Source organism: Abrus precatorius, unplaced genomic scaffold (genome assembly GCF_003935025.1).
Source record: "Abrus precatorius isolate BTA unplaced genomic scaffold, Abrus_2018 Scaffold8, whole genome shotgun sequence".
Lineage (NCBI taxonomy): Eukaryota > Viridiplantae > Streptophyta > Magnoliopsida > Fabales > Fabaceae > Abrus > Abrus precatorius.
The window spans coordinates 27000319-27027597 of record NW_020874428.1 but is presented as its reverse complement, the minus strand read 5'-3'; the positions used below and the strand labels follow the sequence as shown (position 1 = coordinate 27027597).

The following is a 27279-nucleotide window of genomic DNA, read 5'->3' as shown; positions in this document are numbered from 1 at the left end:
GCTTGCATTTTACTCTCTACCGTTTAATATTAGTATTATTTGGATATAAGAAATTAGCATTATGCACATTTTTTCTTACTTTTTTTTTATATATACGTGTAGATATAAAAATACACATAAAAAATTAAAGGTATATCTTTTTTTTATCCCAAATTAGTGTTAAAAAACATTTTCTATCCTCTAATTAATGTTTACGTGTCATGCACGTGCGTTTGCATTCGGAGCAATGGAACACAAATAGAACATAGCGGCTTTAGAGTTGTTGCGCATTAATATTTAAATGTTGTTTATCTTTTATGTTAGAAGAGCATGAAAAGAACGATGAGTTTAGAAAAAAGAAAAAAAATTAAAAGGGGATTAGCATAAATGACACGATTTAACTTAAAAAATAAGTTGATTAACAACTTAAAAACGACAAGTTTGGGAGATAAATTTTAAACATGATTGAATGCGTTTAGTGGCTTCAAAGTAATTACAAAAAAGAAGAAAAACAAGACTTTTTGGTTGCTTAAGTAAGCTTTGCTATAAAATATAGCAATCAACAACCTTGTATTTGGTCTTACCTCCTACTTTGAATAAAACCACAAAAACAAAAAGTCTCTATAGCATAAGCATATACATATACATGCCAAGTCCTCTCTACTTTTAGCTGCAATAAAGGTGGGTCAGTGCATTACTTTTGTATTGTTTTGGCTTCAAAGTTCCAAATCATACTTTCCTTTTCATTTGAGGTGAGAGTTTCTGAAATTATAGCACTGATTTTTGTTTTCTTGGTTTGTAGGGATGTTGTGGGAGGGAAGTGATTTTACCATATAAGTGTCTTTGCTTGTTAGGTTGAAGTTGAAGGAGATGTTGCATCTTGTTTAACTTATCATCATAGCATAATTTATTTTAGTGGCAGTTATTGTGTTTGTGAAAACGGGTTGCTAATGAAACTTTTAATGATGGCATGTTTAACTGCAGAAATGGTTTCCAGGTTTCATCTCTTTCTGGTTTCTAGTTTAATGAGTCTTCGCTTTCTTTGTTATTTTTTTCAGCTTTTAGGGGGCAAACTTAGTGGATCACTTTAGGTATTATTGAGTCAGCATGGTGATTGATCAGAATTTCTCTCTGTGTCTTGGTGTTTCACTATGTTTGAACTTTGAATGATTTTACAATTTTGTTAATATAGCCTTGAGAGGTGAAGTTAAGGATACAAAAGTAGAAAAGTTTTATTAGAAAAAGTTCATTATATCAGAAATAGGAAGTCATTTTTTTCAGGAAAAATTACCATTTTTTTAATCAATAATTTTATATTTGAACTTCCAATATTTTTTTTTATTGGAAATCACTATTGCAAGGAAAGTGGTGGTCAAATGTAATTGAGGTGAACTTCAGAACATGCTTCAATAATTTTGCGTTCCAGAGAATACTAATGGATCTTTCGAGTCTACCTTTAAGGAATTGAAGACCAAGAATAGCATGTGGGAGGCATTTCTGAACGACTCAATCTTTACACTTCTTTAGTGAATAAGAGAAAAACAAAAAGAAAAGATCTCACTTTAGTAGCAGCAGGTGTTCCAAAATTCATTTAGTTAGATTTGTTTTAGCCGATGTCCATTTCCTGATTGCATCCAATTGGAAAGCACAAACAATATCAAGTGGTAGAAATTGAAAACTAAAGCATATATTGATTAGTGATAAAAAAAATTCAAGTAAAATGATAAAATTGCAGTTGTGTTTAGAGGTTAATAACACAACTGCCTGTGTGGATAAAATCAAACACTTTGGTGTGCAGCTATTTGGAATAGCATATACTAATCTAAATCTGGAAACTATAGTATGCTGTATCTTCAAGTTTTAAAATGCCTGCTCATGGCTTCAATAAATTATCCAACTCTATTCTTATTGGTTTCTAGCCTTTATTTGAGTAATATATTCCATAAACCTAAAAAAAAAGATCAATTTGAGGAAACGGCCTCTTATTCCATCAGGACATAGACTGCATTTTTCGTTTTATAGCTCTGGTTATTTTATGTTATTTTTTTATTTTTATTTTTATTTTTTTTTGCTTTAATTGTTGTGTTACCCTTTCTGCAGAATATCTCAGATTTTGAGTAGACAGCTCGTGTCCATCAGAAATTAGATTAAAATGTGGAGAACGATCACAGAGCTTAAAATTAGAAGTTACTAACATTAGTTATTTCAATTCCAAGTTTCAACAAAAAGAGAAACCAGAAAAACTGAGTTTGTAGCAGAAACACACTGGTGTTGTTTGAGCATATTCAAAGAATTGGTTGCTTGCCTCAAAAGAAAGAACAAGAACCAGCTGCTTTTCAATGTAAATGTCTCAGAAACATAAAATGTCCTTTGGCTCTGGCAGCTTCAGCATTGAGCCTGTGCAAAATCTGGGGTCATATTGCTTCTTGCAAAATGAGAACACAGACAACTACTCATCCTCTGATAACAGTAGCCATGCAACCTACCCTTCTTTTCATAATTTAGAACAATATTGCACCCTTGAATCCTCTGCAAACAACAGTTTCCCTTACTTAAATTCTCCATCTACTGTCAGTTTCTCACCTAACAATAGCCCAGTCTCAAAGCTACAGTCAAAATCATACGTGTTGAGTTCGCAGCATTCTCTTGAAATTATTAATGATTCACTAGAAAATGAATCTTGTTTGACACATAACCAGGATGATCTGAGGCACAAGATAAGAGAGCTTGAAAGTGCTATGTTGGGACATGATTCAGACATTCTGGATACATATGATACTGTTATTCCAGAAGAATCTGATTCATTTTTGTTAGAGGCAGAGAGGTGGAAGAAAATGATGGAAGTGATATCAAGAGGGGATTTGAAAGAGATGCTTTTTACATGTGCGAAAGCAGTGGCTGGAAATGATATGGAGACAGCTGAATGGTTGATGTCCGAGTTGCGTAAAATGGTCTCCATTTCAGGCAACCCAACTGAACGATTAGGAGCCTACATGTTGGAAGCTCTTGTTGCAAGGCTGTCCTCTTCAGGAAGCACAATCTACAAAGCCTCAAAATGTAAAGAGCCAACTGGAAAAGAACTCCTTTCATACATGCATTTGCTTTATGAAGTTTGTCCATATCTCAAATTTGGGTACATGTCAGCAAATGGAGCAATTGCTGAAGCTGTGAAGGAGGAAAGTGAAGTCCACATAATTGATTTTCAGATTAACCAGGGAATCCAGTGGGTAAGCCTGATCCAAGCCCTTGCTAGCCGAGCTGGAGGACCGCCAAAGATCAGAATAACAGGTGTTGATGACTCCAATTCAGCTTATTACAGGGGAGGGGGCCTTGAAATTGTTGGAAAAAGGTTATCAAGGCTTGCACATTCATGTAATGTACCCTTTGAGTTCCATGCTATAGGAGTTGCTCCTTCTGAGGTGAGACTTGAAGACCTTGAACTTCGACCTAGTGAAGCTATTGCTGTGAATTTTGCCATGATGCTGCACCATGTACCAGATGAAAGTGTGGACTGTCAGAATCATCGTGACCGGTTGGTGAGATTGGCAAAGTGCTTGTCTCCTAAGGTGGTGACACTGGTTGAGCAAGAATCAAATACCAACCACCTTCCGTTCTTGCCCCGTTTTGTTGAGACAATGAATTACTACTTGGCCGTTTTTGAGTCTATTGATGTTGCTTTGCCAAGGGAGCACAAAGAAAGGATTAATGTGGAACAGCATTGTTTGGCTACAGAAGTTGTTAACTTAGTAGCATGTGAAGGGGCAGAAAGAGTGGAACGTCATGAGCTTCTGCTGAAGTGGAGATCACGTTTCACAATGGCCGGATTCACACCATATCCATTGAGCTCCTTTATTAATGGTTCAATAAAAAATCTTCAGCAAAGCTACCAAGGACAATACACTCTAGAAGAGAGAGATGGTGCTCTATGTCTTGGTTGGATGAACCAAGCTCTTGTTTCCTCTTGTGCTTGGAGGTGATAATCCAATGACAACTAGTTCATTTTTGTGACTGCAGGCTTTTAGTTTATGTATCATCCTTATCTTCTTTCCCAGTTACTCATTTCATAGTCAAATTACTCTATAAATTGTTAAAAAAATACACTTGATTTTATGTCAATAATGCCAGTACAATCAAGCAGGACTATATATTCTATAATTTACTGATACCCCTTACAATGTTAAAAGAATAGTGATAATTTACACCTACAAAACATGTCAGCTGAATATTATTACAAAACAAGGAAGAATAGAACTGGGATTTTTTACAACAAATTCTTCTAAACTAAACTGCATTTCTCCTAACCCGCTTGAGTCAGACCCTTCACCATAGACTTCATTTACCGCAGTTCCAGCAATTATCCGGCAAATTATTGCAGATCTTTTCACATTATGTACTCTTGCAGTGGCAGTTCTCCTGTTGCTCAACTCTCTGTCACTTGTATTCAAATGAACCTTGGGATATTGTGTGTGTAAATTAAATTGAATTATTTGGCAAAGACAACAAGATGGATCTTTACAGGGATCATAAACTTTCTTCGTAGATTTCCTTTGGAAACATCTCATTGTAGTTCCATAGAACCGCAACAATTCATTACCATCTACTGTGCTCCTCGGATGCCTTGGATATTGCTCACAAGCATTTTTCTTCACATTTTCCCTGTACTCTTCAAACCTTTCAAGGACTTCTGCTGAGTAGCTTACCCTAAGCACTGTTCTAACCTTCCTTAGTGGCTTTGAGTTGTTCAACCAGGCTTTCTGAAAGATCATCTCAACAATTTTCCTTGATGGGTCTGCCACACTTAGCTCTGCCAAAATTTTATGATGACATGAACTAGTTAGTATATACCTGGCATAGATAATGAATGAAAGAATAAAGGAAGTTTAAAACTAGGCAATTATGCATTAACTTCTCTAACTATTTTCTTCTAACATTTAAAACTCTATCTTGAAACATCATGGTATACTGTGAGTTTTGAATACACAAAAGCATGTTGTGTTCATGCAAATAGTAGCAACAAGGAACTTACCATGAAGCCGTACCAGTGTGTTGCTTGGTCTTGAAACTAACAGTCTAGTTGTAGTTTCCATTGGAGGACTATTATATCTGTTCATTTTCTCCTTTTCTGAAACATAGTTACTTCCTTTGTTGCATTTTGGTTGCTGCCTTACTACATCAGTGAGCTTGTTTCCACATTTGACATTATCCTTCAAGGAGACCCACAAGGCATGCATCTCTTTCTTGCTCCTCTTCCTCTGTGTGCGGATTGAAATATATGAGCACAAAATGAATGGCTTCTTTTTGACCCAGTTTGGTGTTCCAGCAACATACACAAATTTGAGTGACAAAAATAAAGTGGATAGATCACATATTTTGATATATACGTGTGTGTGCGCGCTCACTAAATTCATTCCAATTTTATACTTGCTCGATGAAAAAATAGTCATTATTGATATAATGTTTTTAATCTTGCTGTAACTTGACAAAATTGAAAATTCTGGAAAAGGATAAGAAATTTATATTTTGTTTTTACATACAATCATTTTCAATTTAGTTCTTATATTTTATGGTCGTGTGTTAATTTTAATGTATTATAATGGTAAGAAACAAGGAGAATAACATGAAATGAAATTAAAATATTTTTTTTGTACATGTTCTGAATTAAATATAGTGAATTAGGACAACAATATATTTTAACCTTTTTCGTTTTCCTTCTGTCATTATGTGACACAGTTTAGAAATGATAGATCTATTCGTGAAATGAGTGAAATCTCTACTCTGGAATGCTTGAGAAAGGTGGACTGTCCTTGGTCATTTATTGCTCATTTGTCAGCTTGGGGCCAGCAATTCTTTGATTTTAACTTTATTTACAATGTCAATATCATATGCATAGCTAATCAAAATTTACAAAAGCAAGATTAATTACACCTCTTCAGTCATAAAATATGTACCTTACATATACCATTTTACCAACCTTACATTTACATATAATGAAAAAGAAAAAGCCATATTCACCAGACTAAAGACAAAGAGAATATCAACTGTTTGTATATTGGTTCTGAAAAGTCGCTTCACACATAAAAAAAGATACAATCATACCGAAAATATTGTTGTGGCTTTTTCGTGGTCTAAAGTGTCATGTCACTAGCATTACTTTTTTCATTCACATGATAAATAAAGCATAAAAGAAATTGTGCTCAAGGGTGGCTCATTTGACTCTAGGGAGAAGGATCAACCCAGAATCCAAACTTCTCCATTGGATAAATGGGGCACGATGGCTGCATGATTCTTCAGTCCTGGTTAAGCTAAGACAATTTTATGAATTTAAGAATGTTGTACTTTACTTGCACTACACCAACGTGAACATGTCATAATGGTTCAAAGATAAAGCCAAAGGAATCCTAGATTTAATTCCATCAATATTCCAAGTATAGAAATTGTTGATGGATTATAATAAAAGGTTTTCATCCTAAATCTAAGAAACTTCATGCAGAAAATGCAAGATGTGTATATTTATTGCAAAATGGTGCTAAAATTATTTGTACTCGTCCATCAAGCTAGCACATTCAGTTGTACATATTGTTTCATCAAAATCTATTATGCTTGCAGGATTCATTAAACTTTACTGCAATTTGTTTTGCTAATCAACAAAGGGTATGGTGGTGGTGCTAACAGCATGTTAAGGAAAGGTTGCTATAAGAAAAATTTACCACTTACCATCGATGAGAGAGCATTTCAATATATTCTCTGTTGATTTCGCATAACAGAAACTCACAGTTTGATGCAATCCATTCATTTTTCATAATTTCTCTTCCCGTGAGGATATGTATATATTATATACATTTATCTTGCCCGTTTTAATGTATAAAAAGTGTACTCCGGTTATATTTAATTACTTAGTTTAGTTAGCATTTAAATCTAAATTACAAATATCTTTTACTAAAAAGTAAATTATACTTGAATGAAGTGAAATGATTATATGCAATAAAGTTCTATAACTCTTGATATTTAATGCAATTGCATGTCCAAATAATCCACTCCAAACATTAAGCTATACTAATACAGCCTGACAAGTGACAACAAAGGATCACAGCGGCAAAATTATAATTGTTAGTGTAATGTACTAAGAACATAAAAAAGTAATTAGTTTTTGTTCAGTTTTCTAGAACACAGCGAGCACAGCACAATTACCGATGCAGCGGTCCCCCTTCACTTCCCAAATTACAGGTTGAAAGGGACCTTGTCCTTTTTGCTTCCCAGAACAAGGAATGGAGGGATTTCAGTCTACCAGTTGTTAAAGTGAGGATAAGGCTTCACCCAGTTTTTCATACAAAAATAGACATGAATAACTGTAAATCCTCTTACCATTTACCCCTTTTAAATTTATGATTTTTTTAATTATTAAAGAAAATTATTAAATAATAAATAATTTTATTTATAATTATTAATTATGATTTTAAAATAATAAATATATACACTTTTATTTAATTTATTTTTTATAAAACTATTTTTTAATGTATGTTTTGAGAACACGTTAAGAAATCAATAAATAATATTTTATTAGTATTATTATTAATTATAAAAATTTATACAGTGCTTCAAGTACACATTAAAAAAACTGTTTATAAAATAATAAAAAGATTATTCAAATAAATTTATGATAATTCACGGAAATAAAAACATAATCCTCTGTATCCACGAAAAAATAATTGGGTAGCCTGAGACTACGTGGTCCCAAATATTTATATTATATTATGTGTCAAAATTTTACAATTTATTAAAAAAAAAATACATGCATATCACGATGTGAGTAGTGGAGACCATATGATCACGAATCACAGAAAAATCTCTGATACTCAAGTTCTATATTAAATAGTGAGCCTTCCTATATGAAATATGAAATTTGACAACTTCAATTCTTAGAACTAAACTTAAATATTTAAAAGTAATTAACTTTTATTCAAAAATAATATTTTTATCATATTAACATTATAGAAATGTGACAAATGTGTTTCTTGTAACAACTTTTTACTGTTATCAGTACTTAAAACTATTAAAAACTGAAGTTTACATCATTTATAGAATATGATGTTTATCTCTCGTCCCATACACCCGTGTCAATCGTGAAAAAAACTGGCAGTAGAAGTCTAATCTGCACAAAATAGTGTGAGAAAATTTAACAAGCACAAATTGATGGTATCATCACGTGCATTCCATCCAATTTCACTATATCAAAACAGGTCATCAATCACGGGGTATGTGTACGTTACCAATGAGAGTAGTGGGGTCTAGAGACAGGTTTTCCACATGCAAAATTTTGGTAAAAGGCTAAATGCTACGTAATTAGTTTCATTCAAGCACTTCTACAAGGTTTTGTGGAAGCAGCTTTAATATCAGCTTCATATTTATACAGAAAAATTTGGATATAATTATAATTATACAATTACAAACAACAATTAGACTGAAAAAGTCAACATGGAGCTGCTACCAATTCTACTAAACAGCAGCTCTCAAATAGTGATATAAACATGAAAGAACTATCTGCATTTTCTAAAAGAAAATGAGACGTTTTTACCTTTGAAGCTATACCCGCCAAGAAAAAGAAAGAAAGCAAAATGCTACTAATAATTTTTATTTTAGTATGTTATGTGAACAATTTCATGGACCCATTAGTATTCTTCCCATGTTCTGTGGGCAAGGATACGAGGAATGGTTCAAAGATGAACCATCACTCCTATTGTCTCTAGAACCATATGGATTGGTGCTGTTATTTAGAACACCAAAGTATACAGGAGCTGCGGTGGTATGAACAAACTTGAAATTGGAATTGCTGGTGTGAGTTTGAGTGTTCACAAATTCAGAGTGCAGTGTTTTCCCTTGCCCGTGTGATCTGTTTTCGGCGGCTGGGCTAATGCCCATGCCGAGGTCAAGGCTAATTGTATCGCTTTCTTCTAACTTAATTCGTGTTTGTCCAGCTGCAGCTGCTGGTCCTGCCATGTCATGGCTGCTATTCCTTGCAGCTGGCACATCGTGGTTGTGTTTACCTTCGTATGTCGTTATTACTGCTTTTGGATCATGCGATGCCCTCTCCACATGCTTTCTAACGGGGCAACCAGCATTTGTGCATTTATAATAACTCCTGCAAGATAAGCATATTAAGAAATGAGTTTTACAAGAAATATGCAGTTAAGTATCGTATTTAGTTAACTGCAGTAAGTCATTAACATGTAACGAGCCTCATCCACCAAGGTCTAAGTATACATGTGATTTGAATTCATTCCATGCTTTCAAGCTCTTCCTAAAGCACTGATCCACTAATATTACAGAGGAAACAGAAGAAGTAAACTTTTTGAGTGTAATAGTAACAGCCACATCAATGATTTCCTCCATAAAATATAAATGTTTAGTAAGAGACTTCCTAGGACAACTATAACAACAAAATTAACTCAGGTAAATAAATATAGCCCAATTTATAAGTACTTGCTTAAGTGCTTAATGACTTCATAAAATGACATCAATATCAGGCTTTAGTTATAACACCGTGCTCAACTACAGCAGTCATTCATTAAAACCAGCATGATAGTAGTACTATTTTCCTTGGAAATAAAATAAAAAAAGTACACCATCCATATGGCCTACAATTTTGACAATTGGGCATAAAGCCTGTAATCATGTGTCAGCGTGAATATCTACTTGCTTTCCTATCCCCCTACCCTAAATTCCTTACAACATAGTATTGGCTTGCAAAATTAATATTCACTCCTTTCCTTCTAGAGAAACATCTATTAATATTTTCCTATATCTCAGCCTACAGCCAATTTAATTCACCACTGTATGTCTTTGCAAATTTTCATCAATCATTGTCTTAATTTTCAACTTATATCCAAACTATTTTGAATTTAGTCATTCTAGTTCTTTTTTAAGATCCTCCATCCCCACATGTTCTCTCATCAACTTTCTACTGCCAAGTAGAACTTTGCAAATATCACACATTTGATACCCACAAACATGATAAAACCTCGGAACTAAAACAACTTCCAAAGTCATCCAAGTGAAATTCTACTACGCAATTGTTTCATGAGCTTAGCAATCAGCATCTAGCGTACTACTTTCCATTACTACTCTTAGCACCATGAAACACCATCTACCACACTCGCATGCCCATCTTAGTGTTCCTGGAAAAACAAATCTATCGGTAGGTATTCCTTGTATTTCTTAGTTAAATCCTTCAAAAAGTTGGTGTTTTGTAGATTCATTTGTCTAGCTTACTGTTATTGAGGACAGCCTTATACCAATACAATGCATATAAGCAAAATTCCCTCCCTTCTTTTGCAACTATATATATCCTTCGCATGTACATATCTGAATATACTCAAGTGCAAGATACAGACTCTTTTTTATGGACTATGTTAGCTACATAGCTACAACTGGAGACTCAAAACCTCATATGAAGCTAACACCAATGCTAAATCATAATAAAACAAAGCAGATCGTAGAGAAAAATGACTGAGAAGTGATTATATAGGCTTCAATAAACTATCATATCAAATTTATTCCATAATTCAATTAGACAGCACGTACCAGAGTAAACACTCTAAAAATACTACAAAAAAATCCTTTGAAAAAGGACATGTTAAATTGGAAAAATGTTAACTTCTTAGTTTCTTAGTTTCATCAATGTGAGGACATACCTTGGGTTAGGATTTCCCCTTACTACCTTCTGCCCATACTTACGCCAGCGGTACCCATCATCCAATATATCAACCTCGCTTAAAGTTTGTACAACAACTCGTGGTTCCCGGATAGGTTTAACTACTGGAGCAATGTCAGCACTTCCAAGTTCCATTTTTCTGCTCAACAAAAAGGAAAAGTCATCATCAGCAAGTAAGCACACATGCTGGCAAAAATTTAGAGCTTTGAACTAAATTGTCACACCTTCGCTTCAAGAAGGGATCGTCATCATCAACCTCATCATTTGTCCTGTTTGACACAAACCCAGCACCCTCTGGACTATCATCATTTGTTGCTACAGGTGACAGCTCTGGAGTACCGTTGGGCTCAGCAGGGTGAGATACCTGACCATGCATATTGGATGCTTTGTCTACAATTCAAGAATTAGAAGAAAAAGAAAGCAAGCTTAATTTCTTTGCAATAAGTAATAATAAAATGAAAGCAATGAGAAGCATCTGGCTGGTATTACCATCTCGGCCAGCCAAAGAAGAAGCCCTATCAGATCTCTCTCCTTGAATAGACATAGCACTACCAGCAGAGTATCGGCAGCTTGGTTGAGGTTTAGGATGATCATGTTTTCCCTTGTAAATTATCTCAGTAATTTGACCATCATGAGAGCGTTCAAAAAGTTTTTTCACTTCACAGTTAGGATGTGTACATTTGTAATAACTGCGTGGAAATTCACTTCCTTTAACATGTTTTTGCCCATATTTTCGCCAATTGTATCCATCATCAGATGTTTTCTCAGCTGCAACTGAAAGTCCACTGCCTCTAACCTCAACATAGGAGACTTGAAGCCCATTAGCTGTGTTGCCTTTGTGGTTAATGTCATCCAAATCAACATCAACAGGAGCAGTAGCCCCAGAACTAACCACTTGAACAGGTGATGATAAGCTTAATTCATTAGAGGGAACTGCTATCTCACTTTCAACTAATGGCGAGGAAGTAAATGAGTGAGATTTTCCTGGACCTTGAGTAGATTGTTTACTTACATGGCTGTTGAAGTCTTCAGGAACCTTAACATGAGTGAATAGCATTGAATAAGTGCTAAGCAAATAATGATCCTCCACACAATATTTAATCAGAACATGAAACATGACAACCCAATTTGTTCCTGACTAACACTTTAAAACCCAAAAAATAAAACTATTTAAAAGATTATAAGACTTCAGGAATTTATTTTGTCTTTTGTGACAAAGTGATCAGTACCCATGATACATCTGATTAAATATAGGTTTGAATCATGCAAAATCACAGGAGAAAGAAAGAAAAAATCCAAGCTCTATCCATGTGATCCAAAAGTTACATTTATTGAAGTGTTACTAACATCAATCAAGTTTCATTACCATATTTGATCTATTGTATGGTTTAAACTCAAAGAAGCTTGGTTTTCTGTCATCAACATTACTGGTATTGAAGCGAGCAGTAGTTGCAGGAAATGTAGCAGATGCAGCAGAAGCCATAGAACCATGTACTGTTTGTAGAAGCTTAGGAAGGGACCCTGTAGTCGGTGAAGGCTCCACCTGCAAAGCATGGAACAAATAATATTTAAACTACAACGTTCTATTTGCAACAATTGCTCAATCAAATGAATAATTATGAATTCAAATGCACCACAAGATAAAGAAAATAACTTTAATTTCTCAGAGAAACAATAAAAAGAGAGGGGGGCAAGGGCAAAATGACCACAAGTTTCTGAATACCTGCAAACCCCAAGGCCCCAAACAGCAACCAATCAACCTATGAAATCAGTAAATAACAATGGAAAGAGAGCATATACATAATCATCTGAATAAACCAAACAGCAGCAAAAAGTTATCACCCAACAATGCAAACGGCCCACTCTTGTTGACCATAAACAAAGTACTCTATTTCCTCCTCTTGATAATATTGCAAGATGATTATTTGGAGTCCTTCTCCTTATGACAAAGATAGCAGAGTACATTACAATATGCGGAAGTTAGTTATATAAACAATCAGTCATAGTTTAGAAAAGCCATTCCCACATGAAAGTAGCACATAATTCTACACGAATTAGGACCATCTAGACGATTAACGTCTAGAAAATCAAGTCCTTCCAAAAAAATCTAGACCCACAATCTTTCTGACATTCCTTATACTATTCTCACAGCAACACAACTAAAATCAATCCACTAATCGTTGGCAATGCATTGATTCGTTTGTTCCAAATATATAAATAGTAAAGGAAAAGAAGAAGACTTTTCCGTGCACACTGCTGCACCGTTGAAACAAAAACAAACAAAAAGGTCAAGCACCAACAAAAAAGAAGATTCATTATGTGAAAAAACAACACTGAGATTAAAATAAATAAAAGGAGAATGTCGAGTGATCCTCAGCTAAAGTCATATTCCAACAGAATACCGTATTGAGCATAAAGCAGCCAATACACAATTCTATAAGAGCAAGCATCAGAACCTAACGGACCCATACACAAAATCTACTAATAAGTGAAGGATCCAACAAGGAAAGAGCCAGCTTTACAGAAACAATTTGCCACGAGACTAAATAAGCATATAAGAATTTCGAATTTTTTTTCTTTTCACAAACAAAAACAGCATCTTCAGCTTATCACTCATCAGCATTCAAATCAAGTCATTTTAAGTCATCAAATTATTCCATCACCCAATTGATAAGATTTGAGGCAAACCCTGATACGCGCTGTTTGGCAGCTGAGAAATTGCAACAAAATCATAATGAAAAGAACCAATTTTTGATATGCCACTCACAATAAGTGACCTTTACCTTAGATGGGTCAAGTAAAAACACAAACTTTGACCCAAAAAACCATAAAATAAAAAGCAACAACATTCTGCTAATGGATTCACTAAAGCATTTAACTTTCCTTCTTATTTTACATCTTCCCTCAGAAAAATTAAAACCCATTTAAAAATTCTCCCTCTCAACACCCCCATTTTATACCTAACACTTCAATTGGAACCAACGAAGAAGAAGGAGAAGAAGAAGAATAAATTGAAGAGAAGAGTCACCTTCATGTTTGAAAGAAGAACAGGGGATTCCAAAAACGAAGTCGGACTCAGCCCCGGAGGAATCGTGATACACGGCGACCTCGAGATCGGAAGTTTCGCCGGCGACATGAGCTTGTACCTAGCAGACGAATTCTGACCCGACCCGGTTCGATTGGGATCATCGTTGATTCGGAGCTCCGAATTCAAGTAGGGTTCGCCGGAGTTACTGGCGGCAGCGTCCATTGTGGGGTGGTGGCGTTGCCGAGAGTCAAAGCAGAAGTAGGGAAGGAGGGAAGGGCAAAAGGGTCATTTCAAAGTGGCATTTTGTTTTCTGGGTCTTTGGTTTTGTGTTGTGTTTTTTCTGTGTCTTTGAAGGTTCTGTCAGAGATGCTGAGAGAGTGGGACTCAGTTGACTTGCAACGTTGGATCTGTTTCTCTCACAACTCATTCATGTGTGACTCTCTCTTCTGTGTCATTGCCTTGTCATTTTAAACCCCTCTTTCTCAGCTTTTTTTTAATTTTATTTTATTTTTTGTTTCTTCTTAATAACTCATCCCATGATTTTAAAAAAAAATCTTCATGGTAATAATTGAAGTTGAATTGTTGGCACAAAAAGAAATTTTAAAATTTGAGAGGAATGAGAGGATGGGATGGAGAGAGAAGATAATTGGTTGTATGGATTTAACTTTTAGACTTTTTAAAGCTGAGAGGTGGATGATTTTGTCAATGAATGATTCACTATTGGACAAAGATCTTGTAACAAAATGATTATTTTACTATTTGTTAAAAGAATTATTTTTTAAAAAGAATTATGATGTGTTTTTTTAGCTAGGTAAGATTTGAAAGTGAAAAGTGGTGTGCCAAGTACCAACTCTATGTTACTCTTTACCATACACAATCAATATGAGTGATTGGTGCAAAACTGCAAATCACTTTCTACAAGTTGAAAGCCAAAGCCAAACCAGAATTGGTTCCGCAAAGGGTTAGATTCAAATAATTTAACTCCATGGATAGCAGAGTCAGTCTCAAGCAATGACCTCAGTGTGTAGTTTTGTCTATGTTATTTGAACTTTGATCACTATTTCAAATCAAGGAAGGCACCGTCGGCAATTCCTATGTGGGATTTTTGTGTATCAAACAAGTAGAAGTGAGTGAAGTAGCAAGTGGAGATGGATTAAACCTGAATTAGTTCTCATAATCATGTTGTGCTTGAGGTTTTTGGGCACTGTCTACGTTGCTTAGAGCATCTAAATATGGCAATTGTTGACCTGACCTCTTAATTTGATTTGGGTATTAATTCAACTTTCAGTCACAATAAATGATGAGAATGTTGTCAATTTTTCATGGATATGCTGTAAAGATCTACGAAAGAGTAAGTTAACATGTTAGTCTCACACTAATAAATATCTTCTTTACTAATCTCATATCAATTTGTTAAAAGGGGTTAAAAAATAAGTAGAGGCTTAATTTTTGGTCCACTGCTATAATTTATAGGGTGTGTTATAAATGAAATATGGACTAGAAAAGCACAAGTTATAGAAACATTTCATTAGAGTTTGTCTTCTCTATACGATGTGTGTTTTTACTTTTTACAAGTGTGGAGACACAAGAAAAAGAAGGTTGTACCTATGCCTATGATTTGGTGAAGATAAAGGAAAACAACGGCAAATCTAAGCATTTAACGGCTTGAGATGCAGTTAAAGCAAAATTCTGACTAGTTTTCTATTTCTTTACAATTTTTTTATTCAGTAATCTCTTTCCTCCCAATTGAACTTTACTATATTAAAATGCTAAAGCATGTCACATCCAATACAATTGCATATCAAAGCATTCTATCCAAAATCGCCTACCTTATCTATCTATCTCTTAACATTTTTGCTTATTTGGTGACAAATTTCTAGATACAACTAAAGTATGAATCTCCATTGTTTATAAAACATTACAAAAAAAAAAAATTATGAATAAATGATTTTTAACTTATGAGAGAAATTTTGTTTTATTAATTTTTTATACTAATTTTTTTTTCTCCTGTAATACTTTTCTTAAAATTGACCCAAACAGGCCTAAATATATTAAACACCATCTTATCAATTTAATGTTTTTATATTTATTTCTCAATGTCTTTGAAATATGAATAAGAAAAACCATTCTCATTTGAACTTCTATAATTATAAATTCCCGAAGATAAACTTAAATTTACTATTTGAATTGCTCCTTATAAATTGAAGTGTGTTTCTTTATTGACAGTGATTTTAAGGGGATGGGAGCTCATTATAAAAACTGTTAAAATGAAAATAAATAAGTAAACCTACTGTTAAGATAATATATGCTTTAGTTGTCTCATTTTTATCTAACTCTGAAATTAGGTAAGCAAAAAGTGTATCTCTCTCTTTAAAATTATAAATAAGGAAATATTCATTTATTTTTAATATAATTTTCAAATTTCAGAGGTTATTTTGACAGTATGATGATCTTAAAATATACGATATAAATATTTGAGAAGAAATTAAGAATAATAGTTCATTAACTCGAAACGGAACATAGTAAATAAATAATATTTTAAGAAGACGGTGAAAAAACAACCAAGTCTAATAAATTATAAAAGAACTTGTGTAAAATCTAAAGATAAAACTAATAATATATATCATTTATATAATATTGCCGTTGAAAATAAAGCTGTCGTCATCCATGCACTATGTATTTTTCGATTTTCTTAATTGTTACTAATGAATAATCAACAGCATAATCAACACTTAATGTGATAGAAAATGACAAGGCTACTTGAAAGTTGAAAGTATAATTGTTGCATAGATGCGGAGGCAAAGGAGGGACGTGAAGGCGCGTCCACCCCAGCTTTATATTTTTAAATACATTCTTTGTATATAGTATAGTTTATTCCATTAAATTTTAATATATGAAAAGCTTTTATTGGCATCATTCAAAACCAAAGGTAAATAATAAAATATTGGTAGAAACCAAAGAATCAGATGTTAAAAGCAAAAAGTGAAAAATTAGATACCCATCTTTCAATCGATAAATCATAAATTGCTTATATTTGTTGTCTGTTCTTGTGTTGACAAATAAATTGCCTCTATTCTTTACTTTTCGTACCTTTTCAGCAATGAAAAGTATAAAAACAATAATGTGTAGCGAGATAGAAAAGGAGTTTCTTACAAAATACATTATTATTTACATAAAATTTACAAGAACACAAATAATAAACAACTTCTATTTCACAAAATAACATTGAACAGTGTGCTCAATTAAACAGTGAAGTTAAGTATATATAATCATTTTGTATTCAATTGTTCCAATATATATAAAAATAACAAATATGAAAGTAAAGGTGTTGCACAAATCTCGTAAAACAACTAGAGTCTTATTAACAAAAACTATAATATATTCACCACTATTCTCTGCCAAATTAAAAGTCTGAATGAAATTCTCACTACTCAAAAGAAGAAAGCTGGCAAGTCATGTACTATCCATTTTCATAGAACACACTGAGAATACGTCTCAACCATCAGTGGAGTAAACATATAGAAAAAGAGGTCTCTTACATGTTACATTACCAAACCATCAATACAAAAAGATAAGCAGTGTTCTGAAAAGGTGAGAGGAACAATCTATACAACAGCAAATAATAATACAAACACGCATCATTTCATAGGTAATAGATCACTTCATAGGTAGAACAGTTCAAATTCCTCTCATACACTTATCTTTCTTTAAGTATTAACTGTTTACAAGTAAAACTCGAGCTAATATCTTCCCAATAGTCAGATTGGAAACTTGTAGATCAAAATGCCGTACAGAAACATGCATAGAGAAATGTCAGTAGTCATCATCATAGCTTCATCATTGGACGACACAAAATCAACTAGTGCTATGATTATTAAGAGAACATCCCTAGTAGTATGTGTGTGTGGCAGTGTGTGCATATACAAGACTAATTTATTAAGCTAATCTTCACCTTACCAGCCACAATGGGATAATTACTTCTTTTTTTGTGATTAAATGATACAAAATCTATAGACCAAGTCATAGACAGCCCAAGAGTTTATTTTCCCACATTTTCACTGTATCACCTTGGATTGAAAATCAAGGGGGCTAGCCCAACTCCCCAAGGTTTAGTAATTCAACAGTTTGTGATTGATGGGAACCCAAATATACTGCAATTTGGGCTGCTTTCTAGAAAAACGAGACCTCAACTATTATAGACCAAGATATACATACCATGACTCGAACAAATATCACTACCACATGATGATAGTTAACATCAATTCATCTACATCTACTTAAGGTATAAGTTACCCAATTAGAACCAGTTCTGCTAGTCACACAATTAATACAAAATAATCAGAAAGATGTCAAATTGTCAACAAATCAATTGTGGAATAGACAATGAGACATATTTCACATTTACAGATGATTATTATAGAACAGTGGCAACCATAATCCCTAATAACACCTTTCACCATCACAAGATATGAATTAGTTCAATATACAGAAGAATAACGTATTTAACTTCAAATTCAAAGAATGAAAAATAATTTTTTTCTCTGTTCTTTTCTGCACAAAGGATATGAGCTAAAGAAGTAAATAAAGCCAACATTTTTCTTTTTTGGTATTTCATACACTACAGTCATGAATGGGCCAAAACACAAAGGAAAACAGAGAAACCAGAGATGAGAAACTGTACTGAATGCCAGTCCCATTTGTAAGAGACATCCTAAGATATTTGACCAATGACAAGATCAAAAGTAAAGATCTGAGAACAAAGACAACTCATAGAGGGGAATAACAAAAGAGAATATATCTTGTACTTTTCCAACCATGTGGATGGTGCATGGTCGCATGGAAGAGAACAATCAACACAAAGCTTCAGAAATGGAAAGATTACCCTATGTTTTAGGATTAAAATCCTTGAAATCAATGGATGAGAAAAGTGAGTTTCTATCTACAGTGAGAGGGAACCAAACAAAGATTAAAATCCAGAGAGAGATGTTGGGGTATGCCATAACACTAAATACTTTCCATCCCATTAATAAATTTTGATAGGATTAACTCATAATTGCCTTAAAACATCACCCCTGAAACAAATGTAGACTTGGTTTAATAAATAATTCTCTATAATTCTCAAGCAAAACTACACCTAATACAAATCTGGAAATTTTCTAGTTGAGATGGTTTACGTTGAAACCTGTCTAAGCCTCAATGCCTACAAAGACAATCAGAGGTAGGTGGCCAGGAAGAGCAAAAACAGAGAAATTAAAGAAGACCGTGATTAGCCTAAAAGGAATCTTGTAGATGCAAAATGATTCAAGTAACTAACATTGTGAAACTAATCATTCTCTGACAATTCTTCATTACTAAATCTAAATCTTGTCCTATAATCATGGAGATCAACAAAACAAGCTATGCTTTTAATAATCCAAAGCCAGAAGAACAAAGTAATGGAGAAACTAAAATACCAAGTTACCAACCCAGTAGTTCAGAATTGAAAACAAAGTGCAAGTTCTTGATCTATTGTGGATAAGATGTTTGGTAACAATGTTGCAAACCATAACCACTATAAGCAGAGACACAATCATGATAACCCAATGCTGATGAATTTGGAAGAGAACAACCTTGACCAAGGTTGCCATTGGGACCCATTGGGACACCATCAAGATCATAAGGCCCAGTTGAAGGGCCTGTATAAGGCAAGATGGTTGAGGTTGAAGCCATCATGCCATACGGCATGGGTGGCAAGTTCATGCACGGATTTGGATGTTCCAGCAACAAACCAGGAGACTGGAAAGTAGGTTGTTGGTAGTGGTGTACGGATGAACTGGCACTAGTGACATTATTCAGGACATCTGCGGGACCAACTGGAGCAGATATTCGAGGACGCTTGATCCCACTTTGTAGCTGCTGATGCTGAGGAGGCTTTGCAGCAAAAGACGGCACAGCCTGTTTTACATTTGTCTTTTGCTTCATCAATTGCTCTATACGCTGTTCTAGGCTGGCACGTGGATATTCAGATTCAAGATTATGACTCTCAATAACCTTAATCACCGATTTCAGTGCATGAATTTCTCTAGCTGTGATCTCATTCTGCAAAAATATGTAAATAAACATAGGCAATGACACCATGTACCTTGCCAATCAATCAAGGGAAGCATACTTACAAGTGACTTTCCTTCCTGGGAAAGTCTCCTAGCAAGTTTCTGAGATTCATTTACATGAGCTTTCAAAATTGGAACCGGTGGGATCTTATCAGCAAGATTGAACTCAAAAACATACTAGACAGCCAGAATATGTTTTCCCTTATCAAGAAGTTTCTGAATAAGACCTGTAAAACACATAAAAAAAAAAATGCCTTGCAAATTAAACCACCAAAAAGGTTCACACTAGAAATCCACTAACACGTTCATCATTTCAAATTACAACCTTAATACCACTTTTTTGAAAAAAACCAACTTCAAGAACACAGTAACATAAACAAAGTAGTGTCACAGAAACTATTTAAGCATTAACATGCTACAGCAATAAAACAAAAACACAAACACAGTCACACAATGCCACCTCCTAACAGCTCAAATGAAACCACAAATCAAATTCAACTAGGACACTCCAACCTGGAACTTTATCTGTCAAACCGATAATCTGGTAAAGCTCAGGAAGCTCATCGTTAGCAGCAGCCATTGCAGAAAAGGTGGCGAGCTCATTCATGGTCAACTCAGAAAGCAAACCATAAGCCGCCACAAAATGCAAGAAAGCCATAGCACCCACTGCATCAGCATTATCATTCACCAAGCTTACCTTCCATTCTGCACCCAACCTCTTGGCTTTCTTCCTCACATTAGAACTCACAAACGTAGACACAGCCCTCATCTGCTGGAACAACACACTGCAACACTTCTTCATTCTGCGCAGTACCTTATCATCCTTCACTGCATTTGCACCCACAACACCATCCAAGGAATCAAGAACCATGGATGCAGCATCAGAGGCAAACTTTAAGGCACTCCTAAGCTCAACCTTGATCACAACCTTGTCTCTCAAGTGCTCCCCAACGTAATCCCTCAACCCCTTTCCGTCCATGTTCTTGCACAGCGCACACAACTGCTCTGCATGGTTTTTGGGCAATGTAGAGGTTCCATTTGGGTCGGAAGAAGAAGGTGGGTCGTTAGGGAATGGAAAAAAGTTGGGATCTTTGGGATTTGAATGGGATAATTTGGAGGTAGAGGGTGATGGGTTGTTGTGGGGTGGTTGTTGTTGAGATTCAAGGGATTGAAGGAAGATGAAGCGTTGAGTGAGGGAATTTTGAATGGAGGTGAAGTGGGAATCGATGTGGGACCATGAAAGAGAGAAAGAGGAGAGAAGAGAGGAGTGAGATTGAATATCATCGTAGGCTTCCTTCAGATTCTGTTTCTTTGCTTCCACTAGTTTCAGAGCTGCAGAGATAGCCTTCAATGTAGCCATTGTTCTGTTTTTTCTAAGTATTTCAGAAAATATGTGTTTAAACACTTAATTAGAATTGAATTGAATTGAATTGAATGAGAATGAATAGTAATCGTGCTGTGATTAGGCTGCAACGAACAAGGAATTGAGACTTCAGACTCTTTTTTGTTTTTTTGGGTAAAGAGAAGAAGTTGATCAAGAAGTTTGAGATGGACCACCAATTAATAAAAAAGAGGGATATTGGGTTGGGCCACAGGTTCCCAACTCTTATGAGATTTGGGCTTCTCTCACTTATTAAAGATGCTATTTGAATCTAATTGCTCATAAACTCAAATTAATTATAGAGATAAAAAAAATCTCATCTAAATGATAAAATAATCCATACTAATATGAGTAGAATAAGATAAGCTCCACAAGAGAAGAAGAGGAGCCTCCAAGGGGCAGTGGCGACTATGCTTAGGTTTTTCTTTTGAGAAATAGGAAAAAAAAAAGTAATTTTTCTAACATGTTAACATTACACACAACTGAAAATTAATAAATAATATTTTTTTATTAAAAATTATAATATTTAACATTATTAATCCATTGAATTATTAATTTTTTAATAAAATTTATTATATATAATTCCTTATTACATGTAATATAGTATGATTTAAAAAAATAGTTATACAAAAAATTAAGATATAATCAAAGTCAGATTCAGGAAAAGATAAAATCTCAAATTGTAAATAAGATTACTTGTAAAATATAATATATTCCTCTATTTATAAAGATATTTACTTTAAAACTCAAAGGATACCAAAAACAACTCCTCCTCTGTATTAAATTCGAATTTTTTTACTCATTAAAAATAAAACAATTCTAAATCTTTTTATAATCTAATTTTTTATATATAAATCATTCTACTTACTAAATTAATATATATTACGATTTAATTCTTGATGTTTATGAATTAAAAAAAATAACTTTGTTCATGTGTATAGAATATTATGTTATTGTCTTTTAGAAGGATTGATTCGGTCTATATTTATTTTACTTTAAATTTTAAGAAATAATAAGTGTCGATTTTATAATAATTCCCTCACCAAATTAAACATAAATAAATATTATATTAGAACAAATTGAATAAACTTTAAAATTAATGGTACACATAATATCATTAATCATTATTGAAAACCAAGTCCTGAACTCAAAGTAATGATCCATTTTCCTTCTGATTCCTTGGTAAATGGTATCTAAATGATTCATGGCTTTCCAAGTTGAAATGGGTGGGCATATGATACAAGCTAGTAACTCGCATGAGCATGCATGAGAGAGCTATACGTGACTCAATCACTCTCAACCAAAATTGGCATTCCCCATGGATGAGGTCAGTTGCCAATGGAAATAATCACATTATTCTTACATTGTGATACCGTAAGGTCCATTTATCCATTTATGGAAGTGAAAGTTATCAATATATATATATATATATATAATATTTAAGTTAAATAAAAAAATTTAAAATTGAATATAAGAATTTTTAAACTTATACTAGTATAAAAAGATCAACTCCTATATATATAGCAACATATAAACTTTCATCTCTTACGAAGTATATCATAATTTTCTCTTTAAATATTTTTTTTTTATAAATAGTAGCAACAATAAAAGGTAAATTATATATATTTAGAAAGAGAAGTACTAACAACACAATTTTTTAAATATATTTTTAATTATTAACTAAAATTTAATAAAAACTTTACTGTTAATTTAATGTGTATCACTAATTAAAGAGAAACCTTAAAAGTTGAGAATCAAAAACTCAAATTGGTAAACTTTTATTGAGAAATAAATTATTTATTATTTTGAGAATATTAATATTAATATTCAGTTTAAAGGTTTGAAATCAATAAAATCAAGTATATTTTACCACTTGGGTGGTTCTAGGGATGTTGTAAAGTCAGCAACCAATTAATTACTATAATTATTTTCAAGATATTGGATTAAATTGATGATTAGAATATAAGGAAATGTGTATATATTGAGTTAGCAATGATTTCACATGAGTGAACCCAAAATATATGCCACAATTATTGGGTTTATTTGTTGGCAAGAAATGAAATAGAAGAATAGTAGATGAATGCTTTCCTTCTTCACCAATATAATATTTTGTTGAAACACTGCGAACCATGTGACATTTGCAATATGAATGCAAGTGCTAAGTAAGTACCTAACACAAAAATAAATGTGAAAACGTCACAAACATGTATTTTTTGTTCTAATTGGTTAATAGGGTAAAAGATTTTATATTGATAATACACTAAAACTAAATTCTTAAAAAAATTTAAATCATCTCTTATGATTTCATTTTTCCATATTATCTCTAAAGATTGATTTTTATATTTTATTGTTATCTCATTAATTAATTCTACATTCAATTAAGATTATGATTTAGGATTAGTGTAAATAAAGAATGCTATTTTTGTATTTTTCTATTATAATTAAAAATCATTTGAAGAGTCATGGTGATTTTATACATATATATATGATTAAAAATATTTAATACATATTATTTTTATATACTTTTAAAAAAAACCAAAGGTAACAATAATTTTTTTAAATAAAACACTATTTTAGTGAAAAAAAAAAGAATCGATAAATTTAATTTTTTATATCAATTTAGTCATTTTACTAGATTGGATTTCAGTTTTATGTTTTAAGACAAAAATAACTTTATTTTATTTAATTTTTCAACATGAATGCAATTGACTAAAAAATTTTCAGAAATCAAACTAACGTTGAACTAAAAAGTATTTTGCAATTCTCTTTATTGGATTCCTGTCAGTGTCAACAACAACAGAATGTGATTCTCAAGTCACTAGATCAAATCGTTCATAGCCCTTTTTCCCTCTTTCTTTCATTTTCTATTGTTTTCTTAGAAGGCAAACACTAAGAAGCTGAACCCCTATTACTTGGAAAGGTATAAGCATCTTAACACGATGTTTGGAAGTGCCCTCACGCGCAGACGCGCTGCCATCAACGGCTACACGCGTTGACCCAGAAAAGGAAAAGAGACTAAACTATGTTTATAACGGCTTTGTTTACCGTTGATTAATTCCTAGGTTCCAGGATTTGACTTTGTTCGTAACAAATAATGATGCAAACCCAGTTACCCACTCCTTTGGAAAAAACATTGACATTTTGACTAAACGTGTATGCATCACCCATGACAACCAAAATTCAACAATGCCACACGCATGATTAAAATTAAGAAAACAATAATAATGTTGAGGTACAATCTTAAATAGATAAAAATAACAAAATCCACAATGAATAATTTAATGGGAAGAAATTTGAGATAGAAAAAAAAAGGTAAAAATACTGTAAATAGATTGATAGATTGATGTTACTACTATAAAATAAATAGGAAAGTTGCTAACTGATATTCTTAAAACATCCATTTTAAAAAATTAAAATTTTGATATTATTTATACATTAATATTATAATCTTTGATAATTTTTTATCTATTATTTTAAGATCAAGTTGAATTTGAAAAAAGAAAGGAAAAAGCAAAAGATTAAAAAAAGAAAAACTGCTGATATTTTATAGTCCAAATTAAATTGCTCCATGATATTTGTATAAATAGACAGAAACAACACGTCTCCCTCCCCTTTTTCTGTGTCCCATTTTATTTCTTTTTCAGTTAGGAGTTTCGTCAGCTTCTCTCTTCTGCCGAAAGTTGCAAACTTGTGTTTTCTGTCCTTAAGGGTCAAGCAATCGGTGTTCTTCATGGTATTCAATCTTAATCTTGCTCTCTTTGCATTATGTTCAATCACAATTCTCCTATTAAATGTGTCAAAAACTCACAAATTTTAAGCCTTTTGCTTTTCGTTTTTTCTCATTCTTTGGCTCTTCGATTTTGATACAAGTTCTCATTCACACACTGTATATCCCTCAACAACACATAGCAATTTGTTTTTGTTTTTTTTTTTTTTATCTGAAAGCTGAATTTTTATCATCTGAACTTTAAAGGGTGGTTGTTTTTGTGTGCTACTGTGCTTTTCCTTTTTCTCCCACAGAAAAAAAAAATTAGTGAAATGCTGAATTTGTTCTTCCAGAAAAGCCAAATAAAAAAAACTATAATCAGTTTTTCACTGTGATTTGGTTTTATATGATTTGATTTTGATTTTGCTCTGCCTCTGATTTGTGTTTCATGTTTGTGTGGTGATAGATGCCGAGTGTTAACCCTGACCCATCTGACAAAGATTCTGAGCCATTTGTCGAAACCGACCCAACTGGGAGATATGGTAGATACAGCGAGTTACTTGGATGTGGTGCTGTGAAAAAAGTGTACCGTGCATTTGACCAAGAGGAAGGAATAGAGGTGGCTTGGAACCAAGTGAAGCTCAGAAACTTCTGTGATGATCCTGCCATGGTGGATAGGCTTTACTCTGAAGTAAGGTTGCTCAGAAGCTTGACCAACAGAAACATCATTGCCCTTTACAGTGTGTGGAGGGATGAGCAACGTAACACTCTCAATTTCATCACAGAGGTTTGTACAAGTGGGAATTTGAGGGAGTACAGAAAAAAGCACAAGCATGTTTCCATGAAGGCCCTCAAGAAGTGGTCTAAGCAGATTTTGAAAGGGTTGAATTATTTGCATACTCATGAGCCATGCATCATTCACAGAGATCTCAATTGTAGCAATGTGTTTGTCAATGGGAATATTGGCCAGGTAAACAGTTTATTCAAACTTTATTTTTATTTTCAATTACATGTTTGCTTGATTAACAAGTTGAAAGTCAACTACAAAAAAGAGTAAGAAGAAATTGATTTTTTTTTTTTAAATCCTTATGCTTTTTATTAAATTTCATTTGACTCGATACCTTCTGTGTGAGATCTAAGTATCCAACTTGAGCAAGTCATGGAAGGTGTCTCCGGTTAGCTAGGCAAAAGAATCAAACTACAGCTTGATGACTATTTTTTCCTCTTGTTCTGTTTGTTACACCACTAATTTACTACCATGAAGAACAATGATAGGGCAAATTAGTCATGCTCATCATTATCACTGTGTTTATCAGCTGTTGGTGTTTGTATCAAGACAAGAGCTGCAATAACTTTGTTTTAGTCAACTGTTAAAATTAAAACCCAGTGTAATCTTATTTTTTCTGTTATGTAATAACCAAAAAGGTGTTATTAGTAATCTTTTATTTTCAATGATTTGCAGGTTAAGATTGGTGACTTGGGTCTGGCGGCAATTGTGGGCAAGAATCATTGCGCACACTCAATTCTTGGTACACCAGAATTTATGGCTCCAGAGTTATACGATGAAGACTACACAGAATTGGTGGATATATACTCATTTGGGATGTGTGTGTTAGAGATGGTGACACTAGAGATTCCTTATAGTGAATGTGACAACGTTGCAAAGATATACAAGAAAGTGTCTTCTGGAGTTAGACCTGCTGCATTGAACAAGGTCAAAGATTCAGAGGTGAAGGCCTTCATTGAGAAGTGCCTTGCTCAGCCAAGGGCTAGACCTTCTGCTTCTGAGCTTCTCAAAGATCCTTTTTTTGATGAGATTGTTGATGATGATGACGAAAATGATGACTGTTCTTGTTCATACTAATATTGTCCTTACTGTGACATAATATGTTGATGTGTTGGTTTTTTAATTTGATTTATATACTTGTTAAAGTTTATATGTCAATTTGGGGCAGGTTACAGCATGTTCTTGTTTTGATTTTTCCCCTTTGGCTAGCTGTGAAATTGGATAAGGGTTGAATAATATGGTAAAGATGGGGTAGCCTGGCCCTGGGGAGGGCTTGAGTGGGGATGGTGTCATTCTGTACATAGGAATTTTTCCAGACGAGTTGTGAAACATTTATTGAATGATCATTTGACAATAAATGTTTAATAATTATATATTAAATACAATCAATTAGCTGTCAAGAGATGCTTGATAGAATATAGATACAATATTTTGAAAATAAAGAGAGTAAAATGTCTTGAATGTAATCATAGAAAGGAAAATTTATTTTCAAAATGTGTAATTATCACATTTTAGAATTTCATGATTCTACTTAAAATTGAATTAGTTAATGAATCCATTAAGTTACTCAGTTCATGGTTTATTACATTTATTATGATTGA

General features: G+C 33.4%; 5 protein-coding genes across 11 annotated transcripts; 2 read left to right on the top strand and 3 right to left on the bottom strand.

Moving 5' to 3' along the window:
- Positions 1 to 436: 436 nt before the first annotated feature.
- On the top strand, positions 437 to 4179 carry LOC113846453 (scarecrow-like protein 21). Of its 5 annotated transcripts, none has more exons than XM_027474754.1 (3): positions 437 to 660; positions 782 to 976; positions 2080 to 4129. In XM_027474754.1, exon 3 carries the CDS (start codon positions 2325 to 2327, stop codon positions 3954 to 3956), a length of 1632 nt encoding a protein of 543 aa, XP_027330555.1. In that variant the 5' UTR covers positions 437 to 660; positions 782 to 976; positions 2080 to 2324; the 3' UTR covers positions 3957 to 4129. The 5 variants fall into 5 exon arrangements, with proteins under 5 accessions (XP_027330555.1, XP_027330551.1, XP_027330552.1 ...); XM_027474751.1 differs by lacking the exon at positions 782 to 976 and adding an exon at positions 1045 to 1089 and having other exon boundaries at positions 566 to 660; positions 2080 to 4060; XM_027474752.1 differs by lacking the exons at positions 437 to 660; positions 782 to 976 and adding exons at positions 686 to 731; positions 1045 to 1089 and having other exon boundaries at positions 2080 to 4060.
- A 14-nt stretch (positions 4180 to 4193) lies between these two features.
- LOC113874588 lies at positions 4194 to 5210 on the bottom strand. Its single transcript, XM_027512808.1, has 2 exons — positions 5006 to 5210; positions 4194 to 4783 (listed from the first exon to the last, which is right to left on the bottom strand). Exons 1-2 carry the CDS (start codon positions 5208 to 5210, stop codon positions 4194 to 4196), a joined length of 795 nt encoding a protein of 264 aa, XP_027368609.1.
- A 3088-nt stretch (positions 5211 to 8298) lies between these two features.
- On the bottom strand, positions 8299 to 14242 carry LOC113846587 (probable WRKY transcription factor 20). Of its 3 annotated transcripts, XM_027475032.1 has the most exons (7): positions 13716 to 14242; positions 12054 to 12230; positions 11499 to 11723; positions 11177 to 11450; positions 10912 to 11077; positions 10668 to 10826; positions 8312 to 9115 (listed from the first exon to the last, which is right to left on the bottom strand). In XM_027475032.1, exons 1-7 carry the CDS (start codon positions 13935 to 13937, stop codon positions 8635 to 8637), a joined length of 1704 nt encoding a protein of 567 aa, XP_027330833.1. In that variant the 5' UTR covers positions 13938 to 14242; the 3' UTR covers positions 8312 to 8634. The 3 variants fall into 3 exon arrangements, with proteins under 3 accessions (XP_027330832.1, XP_027330833.1, XP_027330834.1); XM_027475031.1 differs by having other exon boundaries at positions 8299 to 9115; positions 11177 to 11723; positions 13716 to 14239; XM_027475033.1 differs by lacking the exon at positions 13716 to 14242 and adding an exon at positions 12411 to 13000 and having other exon boundaries at positions 11177 to 11723.
- Positions 14243 to 19220: 4978 nt separating this feature from the next.
- On the bottom strand, positions 19221 to 21216 carry LOC113847716 (truncated FRIGIDA-like protein 1). The gene is given in 3 exon segments (XM_027476966.1): positions 19221 to 19793; positions 19868 to 20031; positions 20318 to 21216. Coding segments are annotated over 3 exon segments (1584 nt in total). The 5' UTR covers positions 21165 to 21216.
- A 3594-nt stretch (positions 21217 to 24810) lies between these two features.
- Positions 24811 to 27030, top strand: LOC113847416 (probable serine/threonine-protein kinase WNK11). The gene is made up of 3 exons (XM_027476515.1): positions 24811 to 24918; positions 25358 to 25861; positions 26354 to 27030. Exons 1-3 carry the CDS (start codon positions 24916 to 24918, stop codon positions 26753 to 26755), a joined length of 909 nt encoding a protein of 302 aa, XP_027332316.1. The 5' UTR covers positions 24811 to 24915; the 3' UTR covers positions 26756 to 27030.
- The last annotated feature ends 249 nt before the right edge of the window (positions 27031 to 27279 follow it).

Coding starts and splice junctions, on each gene's coding strand:
- LOC113846453 (XM_027474750.1), top strand. CDS start 2,325: ATGTCTCAGAAACATAAAATGTCCTTTGGCTCTGGCAGCTTCAGCATT.
- LOC113874588 (XM_027512808.1), bottom strand. CDS start 5,210: ATGCATGCCTTGTGGGTCTCCTTGAAGGATAATGTCAAATGTGGAAAC. Junction 4,784..5,005: donor CACACTGGTACGGCTTCATG/GTAAGTTCCTTG, acceptor AAATTTTGGCAG/AGCTAAGTGTGGCAGACCCA.
- LOC113846587 (XM_027475031.1), bottom strand. CDS start 13,937: ATGGACGCTGCCGCCAGTAACTCCGGCGAACCCTACTTGAATTCGGAG. Junction 11,724..12,053: donor CATACAATAGATCAAATATG/GTAATGAAACTT, acceptor ACTCATGTTAAG/GTTCCTGAAGACTTCAACAG. Junction 9,116..10,667: donor AGGGGAAATCCTAACCCAAG/GTATGTCCTCAC, acceptor CTTATCTTGCAG/GAGTTATTATAAATGCACAA.
- LOC113847416 (XM_027476515.1), top strand. Junction 25,862..26,353: donor TCAATGGGAATATTGGCCAG/GTAAACAGTTTA, acceptor AATGATTTGCAG/GTTAAGATTGGTGACTTGGG.